The sequence below is a fragment of the Pezoporus occidentalis genome, unplaced genomic scaffold, assembly GCF_034315485.1.
Source record: "Pezoporus occidentalis ecotype Australia unplaced genomic scaffold, CSIRO_AGI_Poc_V1 ctg3, whole genome shotgun sequence".
NCBI classification, from domain to species: domain Eukaryota; kingdom Metazoa; phylum Chordata; class Aves; order Psittaciformes; family Psittacidae; genus Pezoporus; species Pezoporus occidentalis.
In genome coordinates, this window is record NW_026914940.1 from 7,185,421 (window position 1) to 7,209,837 (window position 24,417).

A 24,417-nucleotide genomic window follows, 5' to 3' on the forward strand; every position below is an offset into this window, starting at 1 on the left:
GATATCATTTCTGTTTTGCAAGAAAAAACAGTTAGCTAGGAAGGAGTCGGCTGGGAGTTTATATTCAAGTGAGACTTCTCTTCCAGCAGCAGACTGGCCATCTGCATTACCTGTTCATGGCACTGAACCAACTGTTGAGTCAACAGGGGAACCAACAGCCACTGAAACAAGAGCCGGCTCCAATATAACTTGGTTAGAAAGGAAATCTTGGAGCCTTATCCTTTATTTACAGGAGCACAACACCCTGATCTCCACTGACTTCCGGCTCAGGCATCCACCCAAGGTAGTATGTCCTACATGCTCCTTTTTCATTCTTCATTCAAGCTTTAACTCCAGACTGTCACTTTGCTTACCAAACCCTTTTATCTGCTCTCTCTGTATTGGACCTGCTGCACATGACTGCAAGGATGTCTGACACAGAGTCCACAAACTGGAAAAATCTCCTGCGGTCTAGAGATGCAAACCCCAAAGGTCACTAAATGGGGAGAGAAATCCAGTTTAAGCTGCAGAAGGTTTGGCCCTGGCTGTGCCCTACAGAAGATTATAGTCTGGTGAAGGGACACACCACCAGTACCCTGCTAAGTTTGCTACTAGCTGTATACAAAGGGGTTTTGGTACAGCACGTCCACATGTTGGTATACCAGTGTCCTTCAGTGAGCACAAAGTATTAAGGAGAAGGAAAGAACATGGTGACTTAGCATCACCCCTGCGGGTACCAGACTTCTCTAAATGCCCCACTTGAAAGTAAACCTCTGGCTTAATGCAGCCAGTGTTTGGCCTAGGCCTAAAAGACCTTAGAGACAGGACCCCTTGACTGATCTCAGCCTGTGAGAGACATCTGCATATGGAACAACCGGAAGCTCAGCTCCAGCAGGACAATCCCAGGCCTCTCTCCCTGAAATGTCTGGATAAGCCACAAAACAAAAGTTAGGGATAAGCTCTCAAAACAATCATTTGTACTCTTACAGCAAAACAGCCAGGACTAAATCAGAAGCAAATGTCCACTGTTGTCAGGGCTGAGCCAACAGGTGCTTTTGATAAAACCCTCATTTCTGCTCAGAAAAAGTATGAAGGCAAGCCAGATTCTTTACACACACACAAAAATCCAGCTGGGTGAGGGTTGAGTGATGGTTGTAAACAGAGGTGGAAGTTTTTTCCTTCCTAGAAATACAGAACGTCGGAATATAAGTGTTAGCTTAATTCCACACAAAACTAAATCCCTTCTACATCTGCAACTTGCACTGATGCCTGTTTTTTTCTCCTGATTTCAGCTTCATCCCACCCTTCCATTTTCTCTACAATAATACGGGAGAAAAAGAGAGAAGAGAGAGAAAGTGCAATGAAGCATTAAACACAAAGTATTGCATAACTAATAGAATAGCTCCCATTTTAAACTCTCAAATTTTGTTTCTTTACATATAAAGGCAAAAAACCTGAATCCATAAAGCTACTTTGTAAAAAAAAATGATAAGAAAAATATTGTATGAGAACCCATTTTCATGAAGCTGTTAGGTCATGCTGCACTCTTCTCAATGCTAATGTAGGTACTCATCCATTTCACAGGCTTAACACCCAGCAGAAATTCTCCATCTCACTTATTAGTGGAGGAAAACCCTAGATCCTATCCCTGTTGTTGTAATAAATGTTATGTGTGGCTTAAAATATAACAGGAGACAACACTAAAAATAAGCATGGGTGGTTAGAGCTTATTACTGTGTATTCATACAAGGGAATTCTTCTTCTGCCTAAAGACTCAAAGCCCAGAGAGCAGATGGGTTATTTATTAACCCTGCCTTATCACCAGCCTGCTGTCAAAGCAAGATCAGTCTTCAGGCCCTGCTGTCTTGTTGCATGTTGAATTCAGTTTCAGGGAAATAGAAGGGACGGGGGAAAAGTAAAAATAGAGATAATCAGTTTCACTTCATATAACACTTTCTGGAAATGCAGCATCATCTTTAGAAGAGAAAGAAAGAGATTAAATTAGCCTGGAAATCATTAAAACAACCAACCACCCAGATTTCCTGTTTGTTGTGTACTTCAAACCCTGAATTATCAACATTTACAAGTATTTATTTGTAGTGAAATCTTCCAGTGTGATCCCCCAAATAAGCACAGAATTCTGCAACATCTCCATCCTGGACAGAGCCAGAAATGCTTCTACAAAAGGGCTCAAGGTAAATAAGTAACAGGAGAATTAAGCTGCTGTGAAACATCCCAGCTACCCCATGACTGAGAGCAATAGAGGCCAAGACCTCGTGTTCATAACTATGATCTGTCTTAGAGTATGCTCAGAGGAAAAACATAGCTGTTGTAACTGAAGATAGCTTTGCAACCTCCTCACAAGGGAGAGCTTTCATTTCACACTCCTTCCACTGATGGCACTTGTCATAAGGCATTGTCTGATTCAGAGCACACCATGACCTCAGTTTCCAAAGTGAATATTCCATTAAACTTGATACCAATGATACGATGAGTAATAAAAACTTCTGGAAAACTATTTTTGGGCAAGGCAAAAGCTTTGAGGCTGAGAAGTGCAAATAGACCTTACTGCAGGCAGGCTGGGGGCTCTTGGATGGATGACTTCTTTTCCAAATCATTCATCCTTGAGAACTGTTTTTCCGGAACTGTTTTCAAGCAGAAGTAAGTTTATAAGGATATGTTTGTAAGGATATGTTCACCAAGCCAGATACTCTACAGCAGGAGCCCAGAGGGTGATGTTAGGCCATGGCTGTGAGGACATCGTCAAACACAGTCTATTGTGAACACATTGATGAGTGATTTTTTTATATATATATATATATTTATTTATTTATTTATTTATATATTTATACAAGCAGAAATTCATAATTCTGCTTCTATCCCATTAGTCCTTTCATTATTCTTTTGGGTTTCGAGGCAGCAAAGCAAGAGGTCAGCATACATCAAAAGCTGTCAGCCATCAAAGAGTGCAAGAAAGCTGCTTCTCTCTCTCTTCCCTTACTGGAAATAATTTCCCAATGTAGTCAAGAAATACAAAATTAAGAAGGAGAGGCTACAACTATAGGAAAGTGAATCCCCATAAACTGTTGAGTGATGAGTCTCTTCATTAGCAGGTTTCATTTATGTGGTGTTAAAGCATACTCAAAGTATTCTGACACTAACCTAGGCACTGGTAGTCTGTAAGGAGATCATCTGCTTCAGTCCAGCCCAGTGCTGCTCCAAAGCTGTCAACACAGAAGGATTTCTTAGTGTCAGGGTCTTGCTGGGAAGGTCTATACTGGCCCTCGTCATCACACTGCAGACCCTGCTTGTTGCTTTGACAGTACGTGATGCCTGTAACAAGCAAACAAGGAAAGAAAACAAGGTACTTTGATAATGCTGTCATTGGGTTTCACAGAATGGGTTTGGTTGGAAGAGACCTTGGGAAGTCACCTGGTCCAACCCCCCTGCCCAAACAGGGCCACCTAAAAGCTGGTTGCCCAAAACCATGTCCAGATGTCTTTTTAGCATCTCTAAGGATGGAGACTCCACAACACTCCTGGGCAACCTGTGCTAGTGCTCGGTCACCCTCAGTAAAATGTGTTTCCTGATGTCCAGAGGGAACCTCCTATGGTTGGTTTGTGCCCATTGCCTCTGGTCCTGTCAAGGCAGTGGGACGTGTTTTAATGCTGTAGGACAGAAGAGTTCTAAGTAAAGCAGAGACTTCACTGAAAATTAATCTATAATTTGCACAATATTCCATGCTCTGAAACATGGCGCTGCTTTGTTGTTACTGCAATACATATTCCAAACGTTTTTAGGATTCTCTGCCAGGGATCAAATCTCCATTTATGCTAAGTACTGTAAAGCAAAGAAGTACAGAGAAGGAACTGTATTTTCATACAGGGTTGTTCAGCGCGTGCTGCAATGGATCTGTGCAATTTCATGAACATCAGTAGAAGAGCCATCATATGAGTTAATTCAGTAAACTCTTCAGACTTCGCAAGGAGACAGCAGGGAAAGAAAGTAGCAAGCTACATGTGTAGGACATTGCCTTTTGGAAAGGACCAGTACTGAGACTGGTAAGGTGAAAACCAGGCAGGCAGCAGGTTTAGTTGCCAGCACCTGCAATAAAGAAAACTGGAGCAAACCTCCAGCACAGGAGTCCAATACCTACATAGGGAACACATACGGAAATAAATGATAACTTTAAGCAAAAGCTGATTAATGTCAGTGTGCCTTACAATAAACCTGATCTTTTATCCCACCTCAGAGAATAAATAGGCTGAAACAAAACAAAGCATGTATACTCTCTGATACTCCCTATACTCACTGATACTCCCAGGAAACCCATTCTTATGACTCACTTTTATTTTCATCTGTGAGCTAATTCTTAAGACAAAACTTTATTTGGACTTAAAAACTGATTTTCTTTATGGAACTGTGTACAAAAATAAGTAATTTAAACTGAATGTACCAACTTTAGTGAACATATCAATAGTTGCTTTGTGAGAAGTATTAGTATTTGCAGAAGGAAGAGCTGCATAAAGACTAATTTAGTGTTCATTTAAGTGACAATTAATGAACTACGTAAGATGTTTCTCACTGATATTAAACACCCAGACACCATTCCTGAGGACAGTGAACATATCTTAAGGAACCACAACATCCTGGATGAGAATGACCACTCGTTTCTCATGCATTTTTGGTCAAAACACCAGACAGTTTGTTCTGTCTGTAAAATGTCTTTGAGTGTATCCAAAAGGGATCATATCCATCCAAAAATACCCAGAGGGAGGATAGGGGTGGGGGGAGGGGGTTTGAATTTTTTTAAAACTTAAGAGGTGAAAAAAAGAAAAAAATCCATTCATGATTTGAAGCCAGGATACAAAGGACAAGGGAAAAAAATGAGCTCAACTTACAGCGTTCAGCACTGGTTGCCCCATAGGCGTTGGTAGTTTTGCCCACAGGACACTTGATACAGGAGGAACGTCCTGTCTGATACTGATAGTAGCCAAGAGGGCAGGGAATGCATTCATTGTTCTGGAAATGACTGCCTGGAGGGCAAACAACTGCAAAGAGAACAATCACCTTATTACTCTCTGGAATCCAACCAGCTCAGGCATCTGCACACAGATGTGTGGGGTGTGTACGTATATATATATATCTCATGCCTGCATCTCATAGACTTCAAGAACTTAATACAGTTATATCTAACAAAGGTAAACACTCCTTAAATGTTCATTAAACTCACCAGTGACTGGAATATAGACTGTGGCCTTTACTTCTCACCCTAAAAATGTTCACGAATTAGTGTACATCAAGCTGTTTGGTAATCACAGAATCATAGAATAGTTAGGGTTAGAGAGGACCTTAAGATCACTCAGTTCCAACCCCCCTGCCATGGGCAGGGACAACTCACACTAAACCATGTCACCCAAGGCTCTGTCCAACCTGGCCTTGAACACCACCAGGGATGGAGCATTCACAGCTTCCCTGGGCAACCCATTCCAGTGCCTCACCACCCTAACAGGAAAGAATTTCTTCCTTATATCCAATCTAAACTTTCCCTGTATAAGTTTTAACCTGTTACCCCTTGTCCTATCACTACAGTCCCTAATGAAGAGTCCCTCCCCAGCATCCCTATAGGCCCCCTTCAGATACTGCAAGGCTGCTATGAGGTCTCCACGCAGACTTCTCCTCTCCAGGCTGAGCAGCCCCAACTTTCTCAGCCTATCTGAAATGATAGAATTTCTATTCTGAAATGCCAAGTCCAGGCCTGTTTTCCATTTGTCAAATGCATTTGTAATAAGATAATGCACTTTGTGGGTAAGTTGTGAAAGAAAACAAAGAAACACAAGCTACAAGCAGAGTAACTTCTAACACTACGGACAAAAAAAAAGGAAGGCTCCTAGGAGCAGAAACTCCAGAAACATCATGCAGAAACCCACCATATGGTAACACTTTCATTCAGAATTCCTGGTAATGATTTTTAGTAAGCACTTCCAAACTAAACAGTAATGGCTGGATTAAAAATCACTAGCTGTGCACATGACAACCCAAACGCAAAACAAAAAGATATTCTTAATGTGTGTGTATATATATATATATATACACACGTCATTTTCAGAACAATCAGGAGCAATATTTCCAGCTGACCTGATACATATTACAAAGAAAAACTTTTTGTCTTCTGGAAGGTCATGAAATACAGTCTTTCCTTCCAGATCATCCGAATGAATATTACAGCAGAAGAGTAACAGACACATTTGCAGGACAATACCTTTACTTGTTATTTCACAGCTGTTTTCCAGATGTAGACTTCCTCCAAAACACTATCAAATGTATATTTTGGGGCTTTGACAAGGTGAAAAACTTCATTTCTGTTTTTGCCTTACATCTTAACAGCAGATTAAGCTTATGTGAGAGAGAAACAGTAATGGAAAATTGGCCATCTGCACTACAACCCAAATGATGAATTTCTGTTCTGGCCAACACACTGGAATGTTAATTAATTTCACTTATAGAAACACCTAAATTATAATAGAACAGAAAGACCTAATAATCTGATAATTTTTATATTATTAGTGTAAAACTGATCATATCTTCCTTCATCTGCTATAAAGGGTCCAATGGGAAGGTCTAGGATGAGACAATTGTGAGATAATATGTACTTGGGAAGAAAATTTCAAGACAATTACTCTAGGTATAACACATATCTAAAATCAATTTCAGACTCAGGAAATCCCTGATCAGACGGAATTCTCCTGTCTTAAGCACATTATGTGTGTCTGATGTATTTAAAGGCATTTTCCAACACACGTAAAAAGGACGATATTCATTGTGAATGAATGACAGGAGAAATTGGACTGAAATGAGTAATCCATGCCTCATCTAAAGACAAAATGAAAAGGATGAGGAACATTAAGCAATTAAAAATTAACAAGGGACAAATTAAGCTGTTAAGCATTCTCCTCGTTTTGTAGTTTTAGCCATGATGTGAAAGTAACATCTGTGTCTCCCAACACATTTTAAACAGGCATAATCGCCTTTTGTCTCACACATTAGAGTAACAAAAGGACAAAAAGAACAGCAAAAAAAGTTGGGGCAAAACTTGTTTTCTAGACTCTATAACTCTTGGAGGCCCATATCATGTTAGCTATAGGTTACATGGTTGTAGAGAAGTTAAGTTTGAATCCAGAAGTCAAAAAAACCATCATACTGTACTTCTTTCAAGATTCAACATTCATGTATTTTAACAATAGGAGAAACTAGAGAACAGCTTTTACCCAAAATCTCAGAGCTAAGTATTAGCACTGGGCTAAAATTTGTATCTCTAAAATAGGAAAATAAATAAAAATAACTAAAAGTATCAAGATAACATTAAACCCCAAATTTAATCCCTGTACATGAAATGTGTAACCTGGTCTCAATTCTAACTAGATTCAGGTTTCCATGTACCAGGGGAACATCATGTTGAGCAGCAAATTCTAGGCTGAAGAACAACTCACTGGAGTGACTGCACAAGGATATCACTCCTCCAGCTCTGTAATCAAAGGTGATACTTCTTACTACTAGTCCCTATTATTAGTAGAGACTTGGACAGGATAAGTGTCCAAAATATATCCATAATGCAATTTAAAACATATATATATATATATATAAATACATAAGATATATATTTTTTTATAAGTTTTTCTCTCTCTTAAAGGAAGCAGAAACAGAATTCCTAAATCCCATTTAGTATAAAATATGCAGTCTTACTGCACAAACCAGTGTCCACCAGTGTGCATACCATGACAACTTAGAATACAAAATCTCTGCCAAAAGCTCGAGCACAAACTGTCTCCTTTCCACATCTCTATGATAAACCTGTTTCACTGAGTGACTTTTACTACAGCTATCTGGTTCAAATATGTATGAACTAACTCACAAATTCAATTAACTCACTGCTTCCTAAAAGGAATTAAGCAGAATCAATTCACTGCTTCCTAAAGAGGCCTTTATCCTTGGCAGGAAATACAATGCAAAAAGGTCCAAGTAAGCTCTTTGTAAGTTACAAAGACCAAGTAAGGTCTTTGTAAATTCTTCTACCCTAAGTGATGGACTCAATACTGATACCTTAACTCAGTATAACAGTACATCTTATTAAGTAACTGAAAGTCATTACAGAATCTGTTTTCTTAGTAGGAATTGATCTTTTTTTTCTGCATGGTGTATTTAAATAACCAAATTCTGAAGTGTTTCGGATCATGAAGACGAACTGAAACTGGCCAACTTACCCTTAAAAGTCCAAGCTGGAAACTGCAGCAGTTCAGAACTGATTCATAGCTTGATTACTTTGAAGACCTTGACCAGGCATTAAGGAAGCTCTCCTAACTTAAAGAAGACCACCACAGCAAGCTGGGAGCCAAGTTGTTTTCAAGTATTTTGATTTGCTCTAAGGTCTCTAACTTAAACTGCACAGTGATAAAGCTTGCCCATCTGAAAATATTCCCCATATTGGAAAATGTACCCAATACCTGCTACTGTTGATCTTACACCTAGAAGTGGTACATCCCTCCTCTGTTCCAAAAAAAAAAGCTAGACATAGTGAATACATCCCAGGTCGACGTAAGACACAGTCTCACTGACACTAACCTGAATGATCTACCAAGAATGCTCAGGGTTGTGCTGTAGGAGGGTTGATGTTGATTCATAGAAACAAGAGCAAGGCTGTTAAAGCAAAGGCTCTTTGGCAGCATGACCTGGTATACAGGACTGTGAGGCACAGCCATGGGGATCCATCAAAGAAGTAGGTTTGCCAGCCCTAAGCAGGTTGTTGACAGAAAGGCAGCCTGCTCCAGGGAAGCCAACTAAACAGAAGGAAAGAAGATGCAAAGAGAAGTGCAATCAAGTCTGGGTGATGGCCAACAACGAGAAAGCTTCCATCAGAGCTGGCTGGACTTGGCCCAGGTATTCACAATCTCAGGACTTTTGCCATTTCTGCCTCTAGTTTTCTATTCTGTAATTTATTATCATCTGAAGCACTAGTTACATTACCTTCATGAATGCTTCTATTAAGGTCATGTACATTACAGAAGGACCTTCTAATACCAGACAGATCGTTTGCAAAACTTTGTATACCATTTCAATGCCATGATGTCTATTTCCAAATTGTTGTTTCAATGCAAGGACTGAACAGTAAGCAAAGAGCTAATCCCCACCTCTCCTCCAATTTATCATTCACACCTGTGATTCACACCTTTCACATATAGACTATAAACACAAATTCACTGGCAATTTTCTAACTTTAGATTAATACTAATTCCTAGCAATATCAAGGAAGGGAAAGATAAATGGAGACATACCACATCCTTGTGAATTTGGGACTGCTTGCCCAGGAGATGATATTCTTCGAAACCCGCTTCGACATCCCAGCTGCACACTTGGCGATAGATCAAACTCTTCATCCCGCAGAAAATCAACAAAAGAATCTGCTAGGAACTGCTTGGACTCCAAATACAGCAGGAAATCACCATCCTTAATCTCTTTTATAAATGCTCCAATGAGATTTTCTCCAACAATTGCATTTTCTAAAGGGAGGGTGGGGAAATACAACAAAATATCACAAGAGATTTACAATATGGGAACAGAACATAGAAATTGATAAACTTTCAGTTAAAGCCATAGGCAGATATAGAAACACAAGTATGATTGATAGCAAACAGCAGAGAAGTTTGAATCTCTACAGTACCTATCAAATTAAAATCCTAATCTCAGAATATGTAGAGGTGTTAAAGAGACAGGGGGAGAAAGCACACCCCAAAAATAAAGCATCAGTAAACAAAACTTCTGAGTAACAAAAATTCAGCAGATGAAAACCAGGATTATTCAGATTTCATTTATTCCTGGTTAGGTTTGTGGTTTGTTTTTTTGGGGGGATGAATGGATATAATTTGTTTCTTTTTCAGCATTTTGTTGGTTTGTTTTTGAAGGCCACCATCTGTAGCAATATAACAATCACCTTTCATCACACTACTGATATTCAACATATCCACCTATTGAACAGGCACACTCTTCACAATTGCTGAAACCGGTGTTTAAACCTGGAAAGCAGTGAGCACCTTTCCTACTCTCTATATTCTTAGCTGCCCAAACAACTTCCCTTTTGATGACTTGTGCAAGCAGTTTTCAGTGCCAGATCAATAGCAAATTTCCCAGTTTGGCTGGACCAGAAGTACAAGAACAGTGTTCGCAGCAGATCTTGTTTGCTGTCTCGTTCTGTTTGTCCCTGCAGGGTTTATGACACTAAGTGAAATGTTGATGTGGTTTATTGGTCCAAATTTGCAAGACAAGGGCCTAAGCCTTTGAATACTGAAAATATCGGTGCCCTCTGTTCCTGAATGTTGGCCCATAGCTGATTGCTGTCATGGAGATCTTGTTTCCACCCTTGCAAAGGAGGGACACAAGACTGTTCGTTTATGGGCTAAAGTGAATGGTCCTCACATTAAACCTGACAGATGTGTCCTTGTATTCCCAATGCTCTGTTTCCTGCAGTTTTGAGCACCCTATCCTTCCACTGCACTGACACAACCTACAATCAACAAAACAGCACTTTGTTTTGGTCAAACCCAGGCAAAAATGATAAACTCACAAGGAACTAATTTGAGATCACCACATAATCAACAACACTTTGCATATGTTTTGCCAGAAATTGTATCTTAACTGAAAGCAGGAATAAGCAGATAAACCTTTTATTCAAGCAAATATCCTTCTGAATTGTGTAGTGACTAACTGTAGAAGAATTAAAAATAACCTTGGAATGACAGCCGAGGGAATTCACATGTAGAAAAGAAGCAAAGCAGGAAGAATCCAGTTAGGTCTGTTGAATGTCCTTTAATCTAAAACATTTTGCTGTGTTGAGAAGTTCTTAACACTATCACTAAATGTGACCCTGCTATGACCACACTATATATCCATGCATATACAATATCCTTTGCATTTAGAGTATATAGACAAGTGTTTAACTGTAGCATATGTGCTCACGCATTGCAAGTTGACAGGTACATCCTGGAATGTCTCAGCAGAGATGGATGTTCAGTGACGGACATGCCAGCCACAGACTCACCAGTAACATCTGACACAAGCTGCCTTGATTCAGCCCTTCCAGCATGGGCCACGCTTCACTGTTGACATGGGACCTAGCTTCTGGTCCAAGATGAGCTTCCTAGGACTTTCAGCAAGCTCTAAAGCCCACCAGATATAATAGGGCTTCCCTGGGTTTGCTCCCGTTTTGATTAACAGTTCTGGAAATTCAAGCTACTACATATCTCATACATTGTTAGATTTACTGGAAGCTCTTACTGAGCATTTCAGTCACACACAGTAAACTTTTCTTTTTTAATTTCTTTTTAGGAAAACGCAGAGCACAAACACACAGCTCGAAATAGCAGTTGTATAGTGCAGGGACTGATTTCCTCTAGTCTCACTAATGGGGACTGTTCACTGTATGCTCATCCACTTCAGGCTCATTTTTATAATCCATACTGGTTATGTGTGTTGAACAGAAAAGAGAGAAATTGCTGCAAGTGTTCCTCAATATTTTAGAGGTCTAAGCTACAGAGCCAAATGGTATAAGATCCTACAGGAAGGGCTTTGCACACTGCACAGCCTCAGAATTCAGTACATGAAAATATATGCAAGAGAAAGAAGTAATGAAGCATTCACAAGTGATTTAGATTTGAGGCTCTCCACTGGGAACATACACACACTGTGCTTCTGTTTAGCAATTTTTTCTCGGTTATTTCATAGGAGAAAGGAAAAAAGGAAGCCTTCTTATTTGCCCATATAGAAGCTAGAAGAATAAAGCTGTTTTAGTAATGTAGATTTTCAGATCAGAGAGCAAATTTGCTCACTGTGTATAAACACACCAGAGAACACCTCAAACAGAAAGATCCAAAGCTGCCTTCGAAGGTAAGGGAAGTTGGTGGTGCCAAGGGTATACAGAGAGCAGGTTTGGCTCAGCCTCTTCTGAAACCACGCAGTCATTCCCTGAAAAGCAATTTTAGTACTACAGGGAAATTGTAACGTGGAGTGGGTCAAAAATGTAATGCCCTCAAAGTGGAACGCTTCCAAAACTAAAGTTCCACATAAAACCAAGCACACTCCTGCAAACTGCTTGAATATTCACTTATATGAACATTCACTTGAATTTCTCTTATAATCTGGAACAACTGAATGGATGTAAATACAAACACACTGTAAAGCCAGAAACACACCACCACTACAGCCACGGTCTGCATCCTGAAGGCTTTTGAATTCAGTTCTGATCAGGCAAAAACTGCTGTAGGGCACACATCTCCATGTCCTAGAGTTAGAGAGAACATCACGTACAGGCAGTGCTATTGATATTTAGAGCTGGGAACAGCATTGCAAAGAATTAAGGCTGGAGAAAAGGCGGCACAGAGGGCATATAAAATTGGGATGTGTCTTTTACACCTTATTTTAAAGGGAATCATTGACTGCTTTGAAAGAGTTTCCTTTCACTATTCCTAACTCTCTTGGAAACCACAGCAAGGTTCTGCCAGTCAGTGGTCTCTGAATAATTCCATTAGGATGTCTGAGCTAAGGGTCATTCTTTGGTGTCAAAAGTAATGTAATAAACAGAAAAAGGGAAGATAGAAAATAAGAGAAAATACTTGGAACAAATTAGTTATATTTTTGGCAATGTGTGAATTGTGCCTCTCTGACAATAATGAACACAATCTTTTCCATCACTGAGGACCTGCCCAATGGAAATTAACATCTGGTAAAGATCAGCTCATGCCCGATAAAGTAATTTTCAATCTTGGTCAAAGAAGCTGCGAGAGGCGGCCCTATGTGAAAAAAACATTCAATTATAGCTCCTTTCTTTTCCAAGAATAATATATCAACACCAAAAGCTCAAAGACAACTCCAGTGTTATAAACTGTTTCAATGGGCACTTATAATACCTTATCAGTGCCCTCCAAGAGCAGATACAGGGAAGCAAGACAACTAAAAGCAAAGAAGGCTTAATTCACAGAAATATCAGGGGGAAAACCCTTACCAATATCATGTAAGTCGGGAAGAGAAGCTGCTGGGATGTTTTCCAGCTGCGTCCTCCATGTGACATTCACCCCCAGGCGGTCCATGCCCAGGCATTCAACATAGACAGTGGAATCATCACAGACAGAAATTGAGCCCGTGTTTCCAAACGCATTTACCTTGAGTTCAAAATTAAACCATGGTTAGTCAACCTGAGGACCTTTCCCTATTCGTGTGCACTGTGCTATGCTCAAAAGGAACATTTTCAAGAGGGCCTGTAAAAACAGAACTAGGAAAGGATCATTTCAGCAGGTCATTTACTCACAAAAAGAATATTTAAAATGTTCTCTTCCTTCAGAACATGTTTTTAATAAATATTGGACTGATGTGATATGATTTCTATGGCTACAATTAAGCTGATCTGCCAGTGGGGGTTCAGTGAGACTAAACATCCTATATTCCCAGTCATCCATATGAGAATGCTGCCAATCTGGACAGATTTCATGGCATATTCAGCTCTTCAAACCAAAACAAAAAACCCACCAACAACAGAGAAGAAGGAATTGAAATTACCTGGAGGTGACATAAACCACGAGCTTTCAACTCATCTAAAATGAATATCTGGAATGCCTGGAGTAATCCAGAGTAATCAGAACTACAGGTCTTCTCAGGAGGCAGTAGTAGTTGAAAGTGTGCTTGAACTTGGACTGTCTGGAATAACTGGAGCTCTAAAAATCAAGTAGAAAAAGGGTATTTAGTAGCCTCATTAACGTAGAAACTGACTTTCAAAGTCACTTTGGGAAAAGACAACACTGATTTGGCATTTTGATTTTCCAGGTGAAAGCAGTAGCTGTTGGTAGTAAATAATAAGCAGCAAGGGACATGCTTGATAAATACATCTACACTGTGCATTAGGGAAAAAGCCAAGTGATATCATTATATAATAATGAAGAGATATTTTACACTACAGCACTCCCAGAAGGATAAGGAACAATCTGAATTGGTAATGGATTGTTTAGAAGCTTTAGCAGATAGGAATTTCCAGGGAACTAGATAAAAGGTAATGTTATGGGTAGAAAAGATACAGGAAGACAGGAATTATTGATCTGTCAACATCCACTTCTCTTAGACACGCCCATGAAAAGACTTCTATTTTAAAAGTGACTAAATGGTTAAAACAATTAATACTGATTCAAATGGGCTTTCAGGAACCTAGCTTGCCAAATTAACTGCGAATCAAGTTTTAGGAGAGAATAAATCTGATTGAATACTTATGGTGTTCACATGGACATCAACAAGGCCCTTCCAATTTTATGATAGCAAACAGAAGTGATGAAAATCACACAAATTGATGAGAAATCCATGAGCAAATCAGTCACAAAGTATGAATCTTTTTGGACAGCTTTAAGCCATTAAAAAAGCTGCAGATTCTTGTCTCCATTGGAGTTACATGGATCCCAGGCTTCACAGAGGGTTTCTTATCTCTGGTTCAGCACAGAGGTCATGCTGTCATGCCACCTCCAAATGGAGTTGGCTCTTGTCCCACCAACCTGGACAAGTGGCAGAGCTCTCCCTCATTCACCTCCTCTACAGACCCTCACTGCATCACATACAAGTGTCACTGCTGGAGCATAATTCTCCACCCCTCACCCCAAAAGGAGTGAGGGGTGGAGAGCTTCCAAGGAGAATGGCGAGAAGCACCAGGTGACACAAAAGCCTGCCTCGTCCTGCACAGCACAAAGACCTCTCTCTTTTTAGTTTATCGGAGAGCACTTAAGAGCTGACTTAACCACAATATTGAAATGTACACATAAATAACAGGAAATGAGATTTTTAAGAGCATGGGTAATTATTCACTGGAACAAACTACCAAGTGTTGTAGTGAATTCTCCATAATTGTGAATACAATTGCTTTTCTCGAAGGAGATGATCCTGCCCCTCTGCACTAGTGAGGCTTCACTTGGAGTATTGTGTGCAGTTCTGGGGTCCTCAACATAAAAAGGACATGGAACTGTTGGAACAAGTCCAGAGGAGGCCACGAGGATGATCAGGGGACTGGAGCACCTCCTGTATGAAGACAGGCTGAGAAAGTTGGGGCTGCTCAGCCTGGAGAAGAGAAGGCTGCATGGAGACCTCAGAGCAGCCTTCCAGTATCTGAAGGGGCATATAAGGATGCTCGGGAAGGATTCTTCATTAAGTGATAGTGACAGGACAAGGGCTAATGGGTTAAAACTTAAACAGGGGAAGTTTAGACTGGTTATAAAGAGGAAGAGCTCTTTACTGTGAGGGTGGTGAGGTACTGGAATGGGTTGCCCAAGGAAGATGTGAATGCTCCATCCCTGGTGGTGTTCAAGGCTAGGTTGGGCAGAGCCTTGGGTGACATGGTTTAGTGTGAGGTGTCCCTGCCCATGGCAGGGGGGTTGGAATTGGATGATCTTAAGGTCCTTTCCAACCCTAACTGTTCTATGATTCCATGATTCTTTCTGATGCGTTGGGAATTTTTTCTTTCTCCTTAAAGCCATGCACTGTCGCAAACACAAATTACTGAGGGAAGTCCTTAGCTTGCATTAAACAGCACCTTGTATCAGATTGCCACACACTCCCCTCTGTCCTTACAGTTATTCAATTGCTATCAGGCAAAACCAAAAGCTACTTCATAACATGTCACAGAAACGTAGCAAACATGATGACAGACAAAAGTCTCGGTCTGAAATACAGACTTTATAAATGCTTACATTTGGGATAGAAGACCTGGGGTACAATTGGAAATATGTCAATATAGGGATTTCCAGAATGGGTTTAACCCATCTTGGAAATTAAGAGTAGATGCAAATTTGGCCTCAAGATCTACCTTTCTCAAAAGCTCAGCATTGCTACACATTGCCATTTTGATCAGAATGTATCTATGTATCTCTATGTGAAATAATTGAAAAGGCCAACATTAATACCCAATTACTTGAGCTCTGAATGGACACAGATTTAAAGTGCCATTTTTTTCCTTGAAAATTCCACAGGTCAGCCAACCAACACAACAATAATACTAAAGAACTGACCACTGCAAAAAGATGCAGAAGTAACAGTGACTTGATTATGCAAATAAACAGTCAAGTTCTGCCAAAATCAAACATCTGGCGCTCATCTGTTCTTCCTAAGGACTAAGTGGTTCCTTCGGAATCACTTCATGGTGCCAGCATCTTTTAACTAACAACGATTAATCATGGAACAGTTAGGGTTGGAAAGGACCTGAAGATCATCTAGTTCCAACCCTCAAATCCCCATATAGATTGAATAAATATTTATAGCTATACTATAACAGAAAAGTGGGACTGTTTCTAGCATAGGAGCCAGCTAAGATAAGGAGGTGGCAGAAGACACAACTAATCCACCCTAATTTAACAACTCCCATACAACCCTTGTGTCCTATTACAGTCATTCACACATTAGCTTCACGATGAAAGCAGATTTTTGTACATGTATTCACACTGCTCTGCCCCATTCCCAACCCCCAGCAGTTCAGACATACTCTGGCAGGCCTGGTAGAGCGGGGCAGTCGAGATCCATTGATGCTGTTGCACATCACATTGAAAGGACGTGTTAGAAGAGGCACTGTGGAAGCCCTGGCGACACACCAGCCAGCACTGCTGAATGTTTGGAGCTTCAGAAATGTTTTCACAAAATAGAGCTCCGTTAAGTACGGATGAGGCATCGAATGGCAGAGCACACTGTGGACCTTTAGGCACATGAGAAGGGGGATACGTTAGTGGCATGCTAATATCAACAGAGAAAACCTAGACAGCACCCTGTGCATTCCCACTCATCTCAACTTGGATCTGGTTTGATGTCAGCATGGTTCAGTTTACTAAAGCTGATGAAAAGACACATATTGACTTGATGAACAATGCACTGGGACCAGAAAGCTACGTGCACGGTTTCTCAGAGCAGATAAGTTTAAAACAGTCATGAATACATTTAAGCAGGAAATGAGGAGGTTTCTAACCATCAGCAGAGCAGACCTTTACAAAAGATATCCAGTGGGAATAGGCAGGGTAAAAAAGTAATAAAAATAATAATCTCAATTCCCTTTAAAGTGAAGTCTGAAAACTTTAAAATCAGGAGCTTATGACTACAGTGTCCTCAACAGGATGCTTCTGATGACCCAGCAGGTCCTTAACAGTAATATACAGCTTTGGAGTTAGAGCACAAAGTTTACCCTATCAACTTTACCTACATCAATACAGTCATTTCAACCCTGCCAGCCCACTGCAGCAGACCAGTACAGCATGTTAATGATAATTAATTTCTATTAATCAGTACAAAACAATTGCTTCACTCAATATAAGCCAAGTCCCTTCCTGATTACTGAATATATCTAGCAATATCTAAACACTTCTGAGTTTTAGAGCTATAACACATAGGAAGAAAAGCTTCCTCAGAAATAAATATAAAGAAAATGTTCTTATATATATATATATAAATATATATATTTTTATATATATAAAGAAATATAAAGAAAATGTTCTTATAACATCCAATTCACTTGCATAGTGCATATATAAATCATTTCCCAAATAGCAATGCTCAAATCAGTCTCAACCTCCTTAGTCCATGGAGGAAGGCAAACATTGCTGATAGTTCAGTTCTGAGCAGCCTCCCTCTCCCTCTTCTGACAGAGATATGAAGATTAATTCTTTAATTTAGCAGCCATTTCAGTTAAAGCTTAAAAAATTGCAGGATGACTTTGGGATCCAGTGAGCACAGTACATCTTTGTTCACCCACACTGAGCATTTTGATGCCAAAATAAAAGGCTTTCATATTTGTCTCACTGAATTGCCAAATGCTTTTTTTTTTCCCCCCAAGTCTGTTTTATAGCATCTTTTCTGCAGTAACTCTATAAATGGGGCCTCCTACTCACTCACTGACTTGTATCCAGTCTCTTTTTGCAGTAAAGGTGGAAACCTGGCATCCTTGCGTACAACTTTTAATAAACCCCCTGAGACTTTGGGACCAAAAGATATCACCACAAGAGATGGTATTGCTTATCCTGACCAATGTAAACTACATGCATCACTATGTGTAAATTACGCAATACATCTCTTTATACAAAGTATGTAAAAATTAACCTGTAGTCCCTTTATTGCTGTAACACGTTTCTATAGCCAGCAAGTCAAATCCAGTCTCAGCTGCTGCCACCTTTTACTATCTGTTCCAATGAGAGGTGGTGTGTGAACTAGAGAAATAACCAGCTCCTAAAACATAAGTAATGGACTATTTCCTGGTTTGTATCACACGTATCAGTTCACAATCAAAAACATGCTCATTTATCCATCTACAGATGTTATCTCTTGCTATTGTTATCAAGCCTGCACCATTTTGTCATTCTATTTCTGTCATGATTTCTCTGTCCTGTAGGAGTGAATCAGAATCCAGTTGAATATTGACCCCTCTTTCATTTCCATAACAAAATTACTGTGTCCAAGACCTTCTCTGGAAGCCTTTCTCTCCTCCATCTCTACCCAGACCTGTGGAAGTGGGCATGAGGTTGGCAGATGCATGTGAGGACTGCTAGGGTATTTGGCATCATCTGTCTGATGCATGAAAACTGGAAAAAGTCAGATTCTACCTGATGGAAGTGATTAAGCTAATAAAAACATAATTGCATGCACTGGACACTGTGAAGTTATTACTTGTTGTTTACAGCTGTCTGTTCTGATGTTGGAAGAGAAGTTTATCATATTTTCTCCACCACAAAAGCTATTTTGCTGATAGACAAGATCTCAAAGATAGTGACAATAGTACTCCTTTCCCTTTTCCCAATCAGCTATTCATAGTTCCCAGAACTAGAAGTCTACAGTTGGAGAGACTGAGGGGAAAAATAACTTTTGTTTCTTTATTTTTACACAATAACTAAGTTGTTTAGCATGAAAAAAGATCCAGTGCTATTTCAAAATCCAGGAAAATCATTAGTCATTAATGAAATGATTAAAGATCATTTCAATGGCATTTCTATGCAGAAAATAACAGTTTTCAGTAAAGCCAGGTTTCCTTTATGTTTTCAAAGCAGTTCTTTCTCTCAGCTCAGTCTTTCAAAAAGAAAGGTCATTAATCATCCAGTCACTATTTCCTCTAGGAAAAGTACAGCATTATAGGATCCCCCAAAATATCAGATGTGCACCCAAAACGTAAAAACATCTTAAAGGCATATCTCGGGGTACACCTACACACTCCTTGGAACACATTCCATAAATTCCCTTGGAATGTAGGGGGAAATCTAGAAGATAAGCTTTCATGGAGATAAGGAGGTATCAAGGACTTATATACAACCAGTTGTGACTTTTCTCTGCCCTACTTGAAACGCTTCCGATTTTCTTTTTTCACCTTCAGAGTCTATGGGAACATCAATCTGTGCTGCCGAGTGCCGGGTGTCACACTGAGTTCTTCCAGCTGGTCCAGGCAAAATAAGAATCACCCAGCCCATGTCCTACAGACACACTAGACCACAACCTGGAAGAAGGATGGCAGCAGCACTGTACTTGTTAGACTGATCAGCTCTGCTTCTCTGAAGAGACAGAAACCTGTATGAGACCACTATGCTCACAGGACTACACCATCCTCATTCTGCAGCTCATCTCTCCAGAGCTCAGTTGGACCACGGAGCAAATACAACCCTGGGGTCTCCTGGCTTCCAGTAAAATCCTTTCTATATATCCCCCTTGGTACAAAGAAGATTATATTAGTGGTGGCTTCCAAGTTGGCTGAGAAGCCATCTAATTGATTAAAATGCCTTACAGCCAGCTCGGCTGCCACAGTCAGGTATTTGGTTGGTGAGCCTGTGTCGCTCTTTGTATAGCAGAATCACAAAAGGAAACCAAAGCAATCTCTTTTCAGTCTTGTTTTGCTAAATCTATCAATAGCTCTCATAAAAAAAAAAAACACCCAAATAACCAACAAACAAGGCAAAAGAAGTACGGAAATAGTAATGTCCTGCAGACAATAGTTGAAGGTTTTCTTTTCACCTCTCTAGTTTCCACTAATCATTCAATTTGGAGCATAGCCTTGTAGAAAGTTTAATTTGTTTTGCTTCACTTCAGTGATGGGAAGATGCATAAAAGCCATTGCAAAATAAATTCAACCAAATGTCTCCCATTTGGACATCTCACTGGAAACCATGACTGAATTGCAGTGCTTCACAGCTCTGGTCATGCAGGAAATATGCTGTGAATATGTAGTATTTTGGCACATCCTTTTCACAACTCTGGTCACAAGCCAAGAGCATGAATGGCAGAACCATACATTTTTCAGATGTTAGTCAGCTGAATGGCTTTTAATCCCAGAGCCAGCTCAGGCTAGAACAGGTTCAAGTTTGCAGCAAGCTGTTCAGATTGACTTTTAGCTAAGTTTTATAGCTTCTCCCTGACAAAGCACTTGAAGAAAACTGGACATCATGCGCAGGTAGGTCTGAAATCTGCTATAACTTCAGATATAAGTTATATCCAAAGTTAGAGCAGATATATAAAGAGAAGACACAAAAAGACAAGCATACTGGTTGAACAAGAGTCTCTATAAAGATCTGAACTAAGACTAAGATTATAAACTAAGTAAGACTAAATACTGGAAAAAAGGAAAGGATCTGGTCAAGTCCCAGACCTGGGTTTGCTCAGAAGCAATGTGCCTCAAGCAGGAACTCACTTGCACACTCAGGTCTTCCTCTGCTTACTCGTGTGCCTGGTGCTTCTTCTCCGTTGTCAAAGACACACCAACAGCTCTCTTGATCCTGGCTGCACTGCATGGATGAGAATGCCCCGTTGTCCCCTTCACACTGTGGGATGTAGCCTTTGCCAGCTTCTCGTAAACCAGCTTTAGACCTCAGCATAGTACAGAAACTAGGACCTTTGAAGAGAGAAGTTTATTGCAAGGTACAGAACAGAAGACAACAAACTGCGTTAGAGACTTTAACAGCAGTGGGTTCAGCCTGCTTTATTAGAACGAAGAAAAATGAATGATCACGAAACCATCAATTATTTCACTCATTATAGAAACAAGGAATTTTACTTCCACTAGAAAACACATTTTTATTAAAGAGCAAGTTATATGGGTTTGCATCAATAAAAGGTGAAAAACTACTGATATTTACTTCACATTCACATCATTTTTTATCATAAATTGGATAATGTATCACTTAGATTCTGATATTTAAAATTAAAAAAAACCAAATCTTTTTAGTAGGAGGCTTTGATCAAGTTCATTTTAAATGTAATAATGTGAACATTTACATTATGAGCAGCCAAAAAATCCCTTTAAAACTGGAAAAAATACCCAGCCACAAACCAGCAATATTTATGGTCTCCCACAAACAAAACAGGGACATGAGCGTGCAGAACCACCTCTGACAAGAAGATCCAAAAAGTTCAGTCCAAACTTGAGACAAAGTTGGTTCTTATTGATTTTGTTCATTTGCAATTGTCAGAATAGGCTTTTAAATTTGTGTAACAAACCATTACACAACCAATTCTGCAGAGAACATGCTGTTACTTATCCCTGTTGCATGTCCTCATGGACTTCTGTGATCAACCCATATATAAGAAGAAGAAAGCAGACCTGCTGGGTCATATGAAAGTCATTATCTAACTCACTAACCTCTCCTGAATAACTATTTACTGATATAGATGCTCTGGGAGAAGGTTTGCCTGAAGCCAGCAGACAACTCTCCCATATTTTCTCTGGGAGATGGCTTCAGAAAATCACTACAGAACTGAAGAAACAAGCCCAGGAGCACTGCAGGCTCTTGGGCTGACTGTACTGTTCAGAAGAGCAGGGCCAATAGGGCACCTCAATTCCTGAAGGAATCCTTCAACTTTTTGGACCAACCATCTTCTGTAAGACCTCAAAACTTCACTGTTTTTATCTGAAGACAATAAAAAGGTATTATAGATGTAATTGCATTCCATGGAGCAGTTGTGGACCGTGCAAAATGTTCTCACTGACTGCACATGGCCCAGTTCCCACAGTTCAGGATTCACTGCCTCAGAAAACTCATCCACAAGCCCAAAGAATTTTCCATGGTGGTAAGAAATGGAAGGTAAAAAAAATGCCTAGAAGCCTGTCCATCACTTTGTTCCACTGGTTTATTTCTGATGATAATAAAGGCAAACTATTTTGAGATACCCTTTCCATGCTGGTGTGCTCACATGTACGCTATCACTGAGGAATTAAACTGTAAGCCCTCTGTGTTTCACAGGCATCATTCTGAAGTGTACATATGCTGCAAAGCATTAGGCATTGCCACTAGTGTCAGCGGCTGTGGGTAAAACATTACTCACACTCTGGATTGCCGTCCAAATCTTTGCTGCCACGCTGAAATACTTCTCCTGACACAGGATCTACACACCAAATATCTGTGCTGGATCTCTGTAGCACAGCATATTCTCCTGTCTACAAAGAATCAATTCCGTGTCATTGCAGAACAATGTATATTAATACAGACATGCCAAAATGCATAGCCCGAAGGTTGGTTAAAATATTTGATTCTATTTTTCCATCAGTACAACATGTTGAAATGAAACACACAATATTAAAATACAGACCAGGTCCTGAGAGAAGCAGTATACAGTCTGAAAGCCCATTGAGATGAAGTCCTTGCTTTGGTATAATCTTGCTTTGAAATGTCTGTTCCCTGCCCATCTCAGGGCTCTCTCCTGCTCACTGCCATGTTTTGAGAGCACCACAGACCCTATTTTAGGATACCTGCATTCAACTCCCTCTCATCCTAACATTCTCTCACAGCTCAGATAGAGCTTCCCAAATGCCAATCAATTAAGTTGTGGCTTTTAAGCGTAGCCCTACAAAAGGACTAGGCAAAGCCAACCTGCAAGGACTGAAACACAGGCAGGGACAAAGCTTTCTATGCCCAGTCTTCATCTCAAAGCTATTTAAATTCTGCCTTGTGCAGGGCATTGCCCATTGTTAGCTTTGGTTTACCCTTTTCTTTCAGTTCAATAGGAATGCAACGGATGCTTAAGGGGCATAGACTGAAACTGTACAAGCCTTTGGCATGATGTAAGCAAAACTGGGGAGGTTTTATTTCTTCCTCCCTAGTCAGGTTAAATCACCTCAAGGCAGTAGGGGATGAACAGATCAGCTGCAGAGGCACCCAGCCTTGAACCACTCTGTCTCCAGCTGGAAATTAAGGCATTGGTTCGAGATCGCTGACATGATGTCTGGCCTGCAAGGCAGAAAACATACATGCATGTTAAATACAGCCAAGTTCTCAAACCTAAGCTAGAGAAAAGGGCACATCCCCAGCTCCTTTGCACATCTCCATTAGGCTCTGCTACAGTGTCAGGCAGGGAATTCCTGATCGGTGTTTGATAACTACAGAATCACAGGACAGTTGATACCTCTGAAGAGATCTGGTTGAACATCTGGTCCCATCCTGCTGCTCAAAACAGGGCCACCGACAGCAGAGGGTCTATTCTCAAATCACAGAATCACAGACTGGTTTGGGTTGGAAGGGGCTTTAAAGCCACCCAATTCCAACCCCCTGCCATGGGCAGGAACACCTTCCACTAGACCAGGTTACCCCAAGCCCTGTCCAGCCTGGCCTTGAACGCTGCCAGGGATGGGGCAGCCACAGCTTCCCTGGGCAATCAGTGCCAGTGCCCAGCCTCACAGTAAGGAATTTCTTTCTCATACCTAATCTAAATCTACCTTGTTTCATTTTGAACCCATTACCCCTTGTCCTATCACTACACTTACAATCATTCAAGCCAGAATCACACAGAATGAAATTAAATGAGTTAGCAAAACAAACATAAAATTCCTTTTTCTCTTCGTGCAATGGTTAGAAACCAGCATTGCTACGTGTGTGTATCGTATTAGAACTGTCAATAAATATTAACATTTGTATGAACAGGTAAAAGCAAATATTTAGGAAGAAAAAAACAACTGACATTTAGGAAGTTGTGCTGAGCGTGAGACCAAGGAATCCACGACATAGCGTCCTCTCTCATCCACACACCAGCAGTGACCTGGCCAGGGAAGAAAAGCAGCTTTACTTCAGATGTCGTACTGCTTTGTTGCATACTGGGAAGATTTTCATCCTCTGCAGCACTATAGAAAGTGGTCAGTAAATCTAAGTCACAGTTCACTCTGTTATCCAAAACACCTGAGAGCAGTGGTGACAATGGAAATGTAGTAGCTTTGGTAAGATTCTTTCACTGCATCCCTATCCCGCAGCGCACCATCCACAAACTTGCTGAGAGTGAGCTCTGTCTCATTGTCCTGGACCTTAATGAAGGCGTTAAGCAATACCAGCCCCTGAACTGATCCCTGAGGAACACTACTAGCACTAAGCGACTGTATGCAGATTTTTTGAGCCTAAATATGCTGTCACTTGAGTCCCCCAGTCCAGTCGA

The 24,417-nt window shown here is 40.3% G+C and overlaps 2 protein-coding genes across 3 annotated transcripts in view; one reads left to right on the forward strand and one right to left on the reverse strand.

Annotated features, from left to right (window-relative positions):
* Positions 1-24,417, forward strand: part of LOC134167867 (dynein axonemal assembly factor 11-like) — a 303,297-nt gene that overhangs the window by 136,368 nt on the left and 142,512 nt on the right. The gene's annotated exons all lie outside the window — the stretch shown is intronic.
* LOC134167866 (PHD finger protein 20-like protein 1) overlaps positions 1-24,417 on the reverse strand; it is a 212,088-nt gene that overhangs the window by 105,785 nt on the left and 81,886 nt on the right. For both annotated transcript variants that reach the window (XM_062626992.1, XM_062626991.1), the window contains 10 exons: positions 23,953-24,030; positions 23,113-23,225; positions 22,324-22,435; positions 20,693-20,893; positions 16,529-16,735; positions 13,579-13,733; positions 13,028-13,184; positions 9,309-9,533; positions 4,881-5,030; positions 3,142-3,312 (listed from right to left, as the gene is read on the reverse strand). In XM_062626992.1, the coding sequence (XP_062482976.1) occupies positions 3,142-3,312; positions 4,881-5,030; positions 9,309-9,533; positions 13,028-13,184; positions 13,579-13,733; positions 16,529-16,735; positions 20,693-20,893; positions 22,324-22,435; positions 23,113-23,225; positions 23,953-24,030 (1,569 nt within the window). The remainder of the gene's footprint in view (positions 1-3,141; positions 3,313-4,880; positions 5,031-9,308; positions 9,534-13,027; positions 13,185-13,578; positions 13,734-16,528; positions 16,736-20,692; positions 20,894-22,323; positions 22,436-23,112; positions 23,226-23,952; positions 24,031-24,417) is intronic.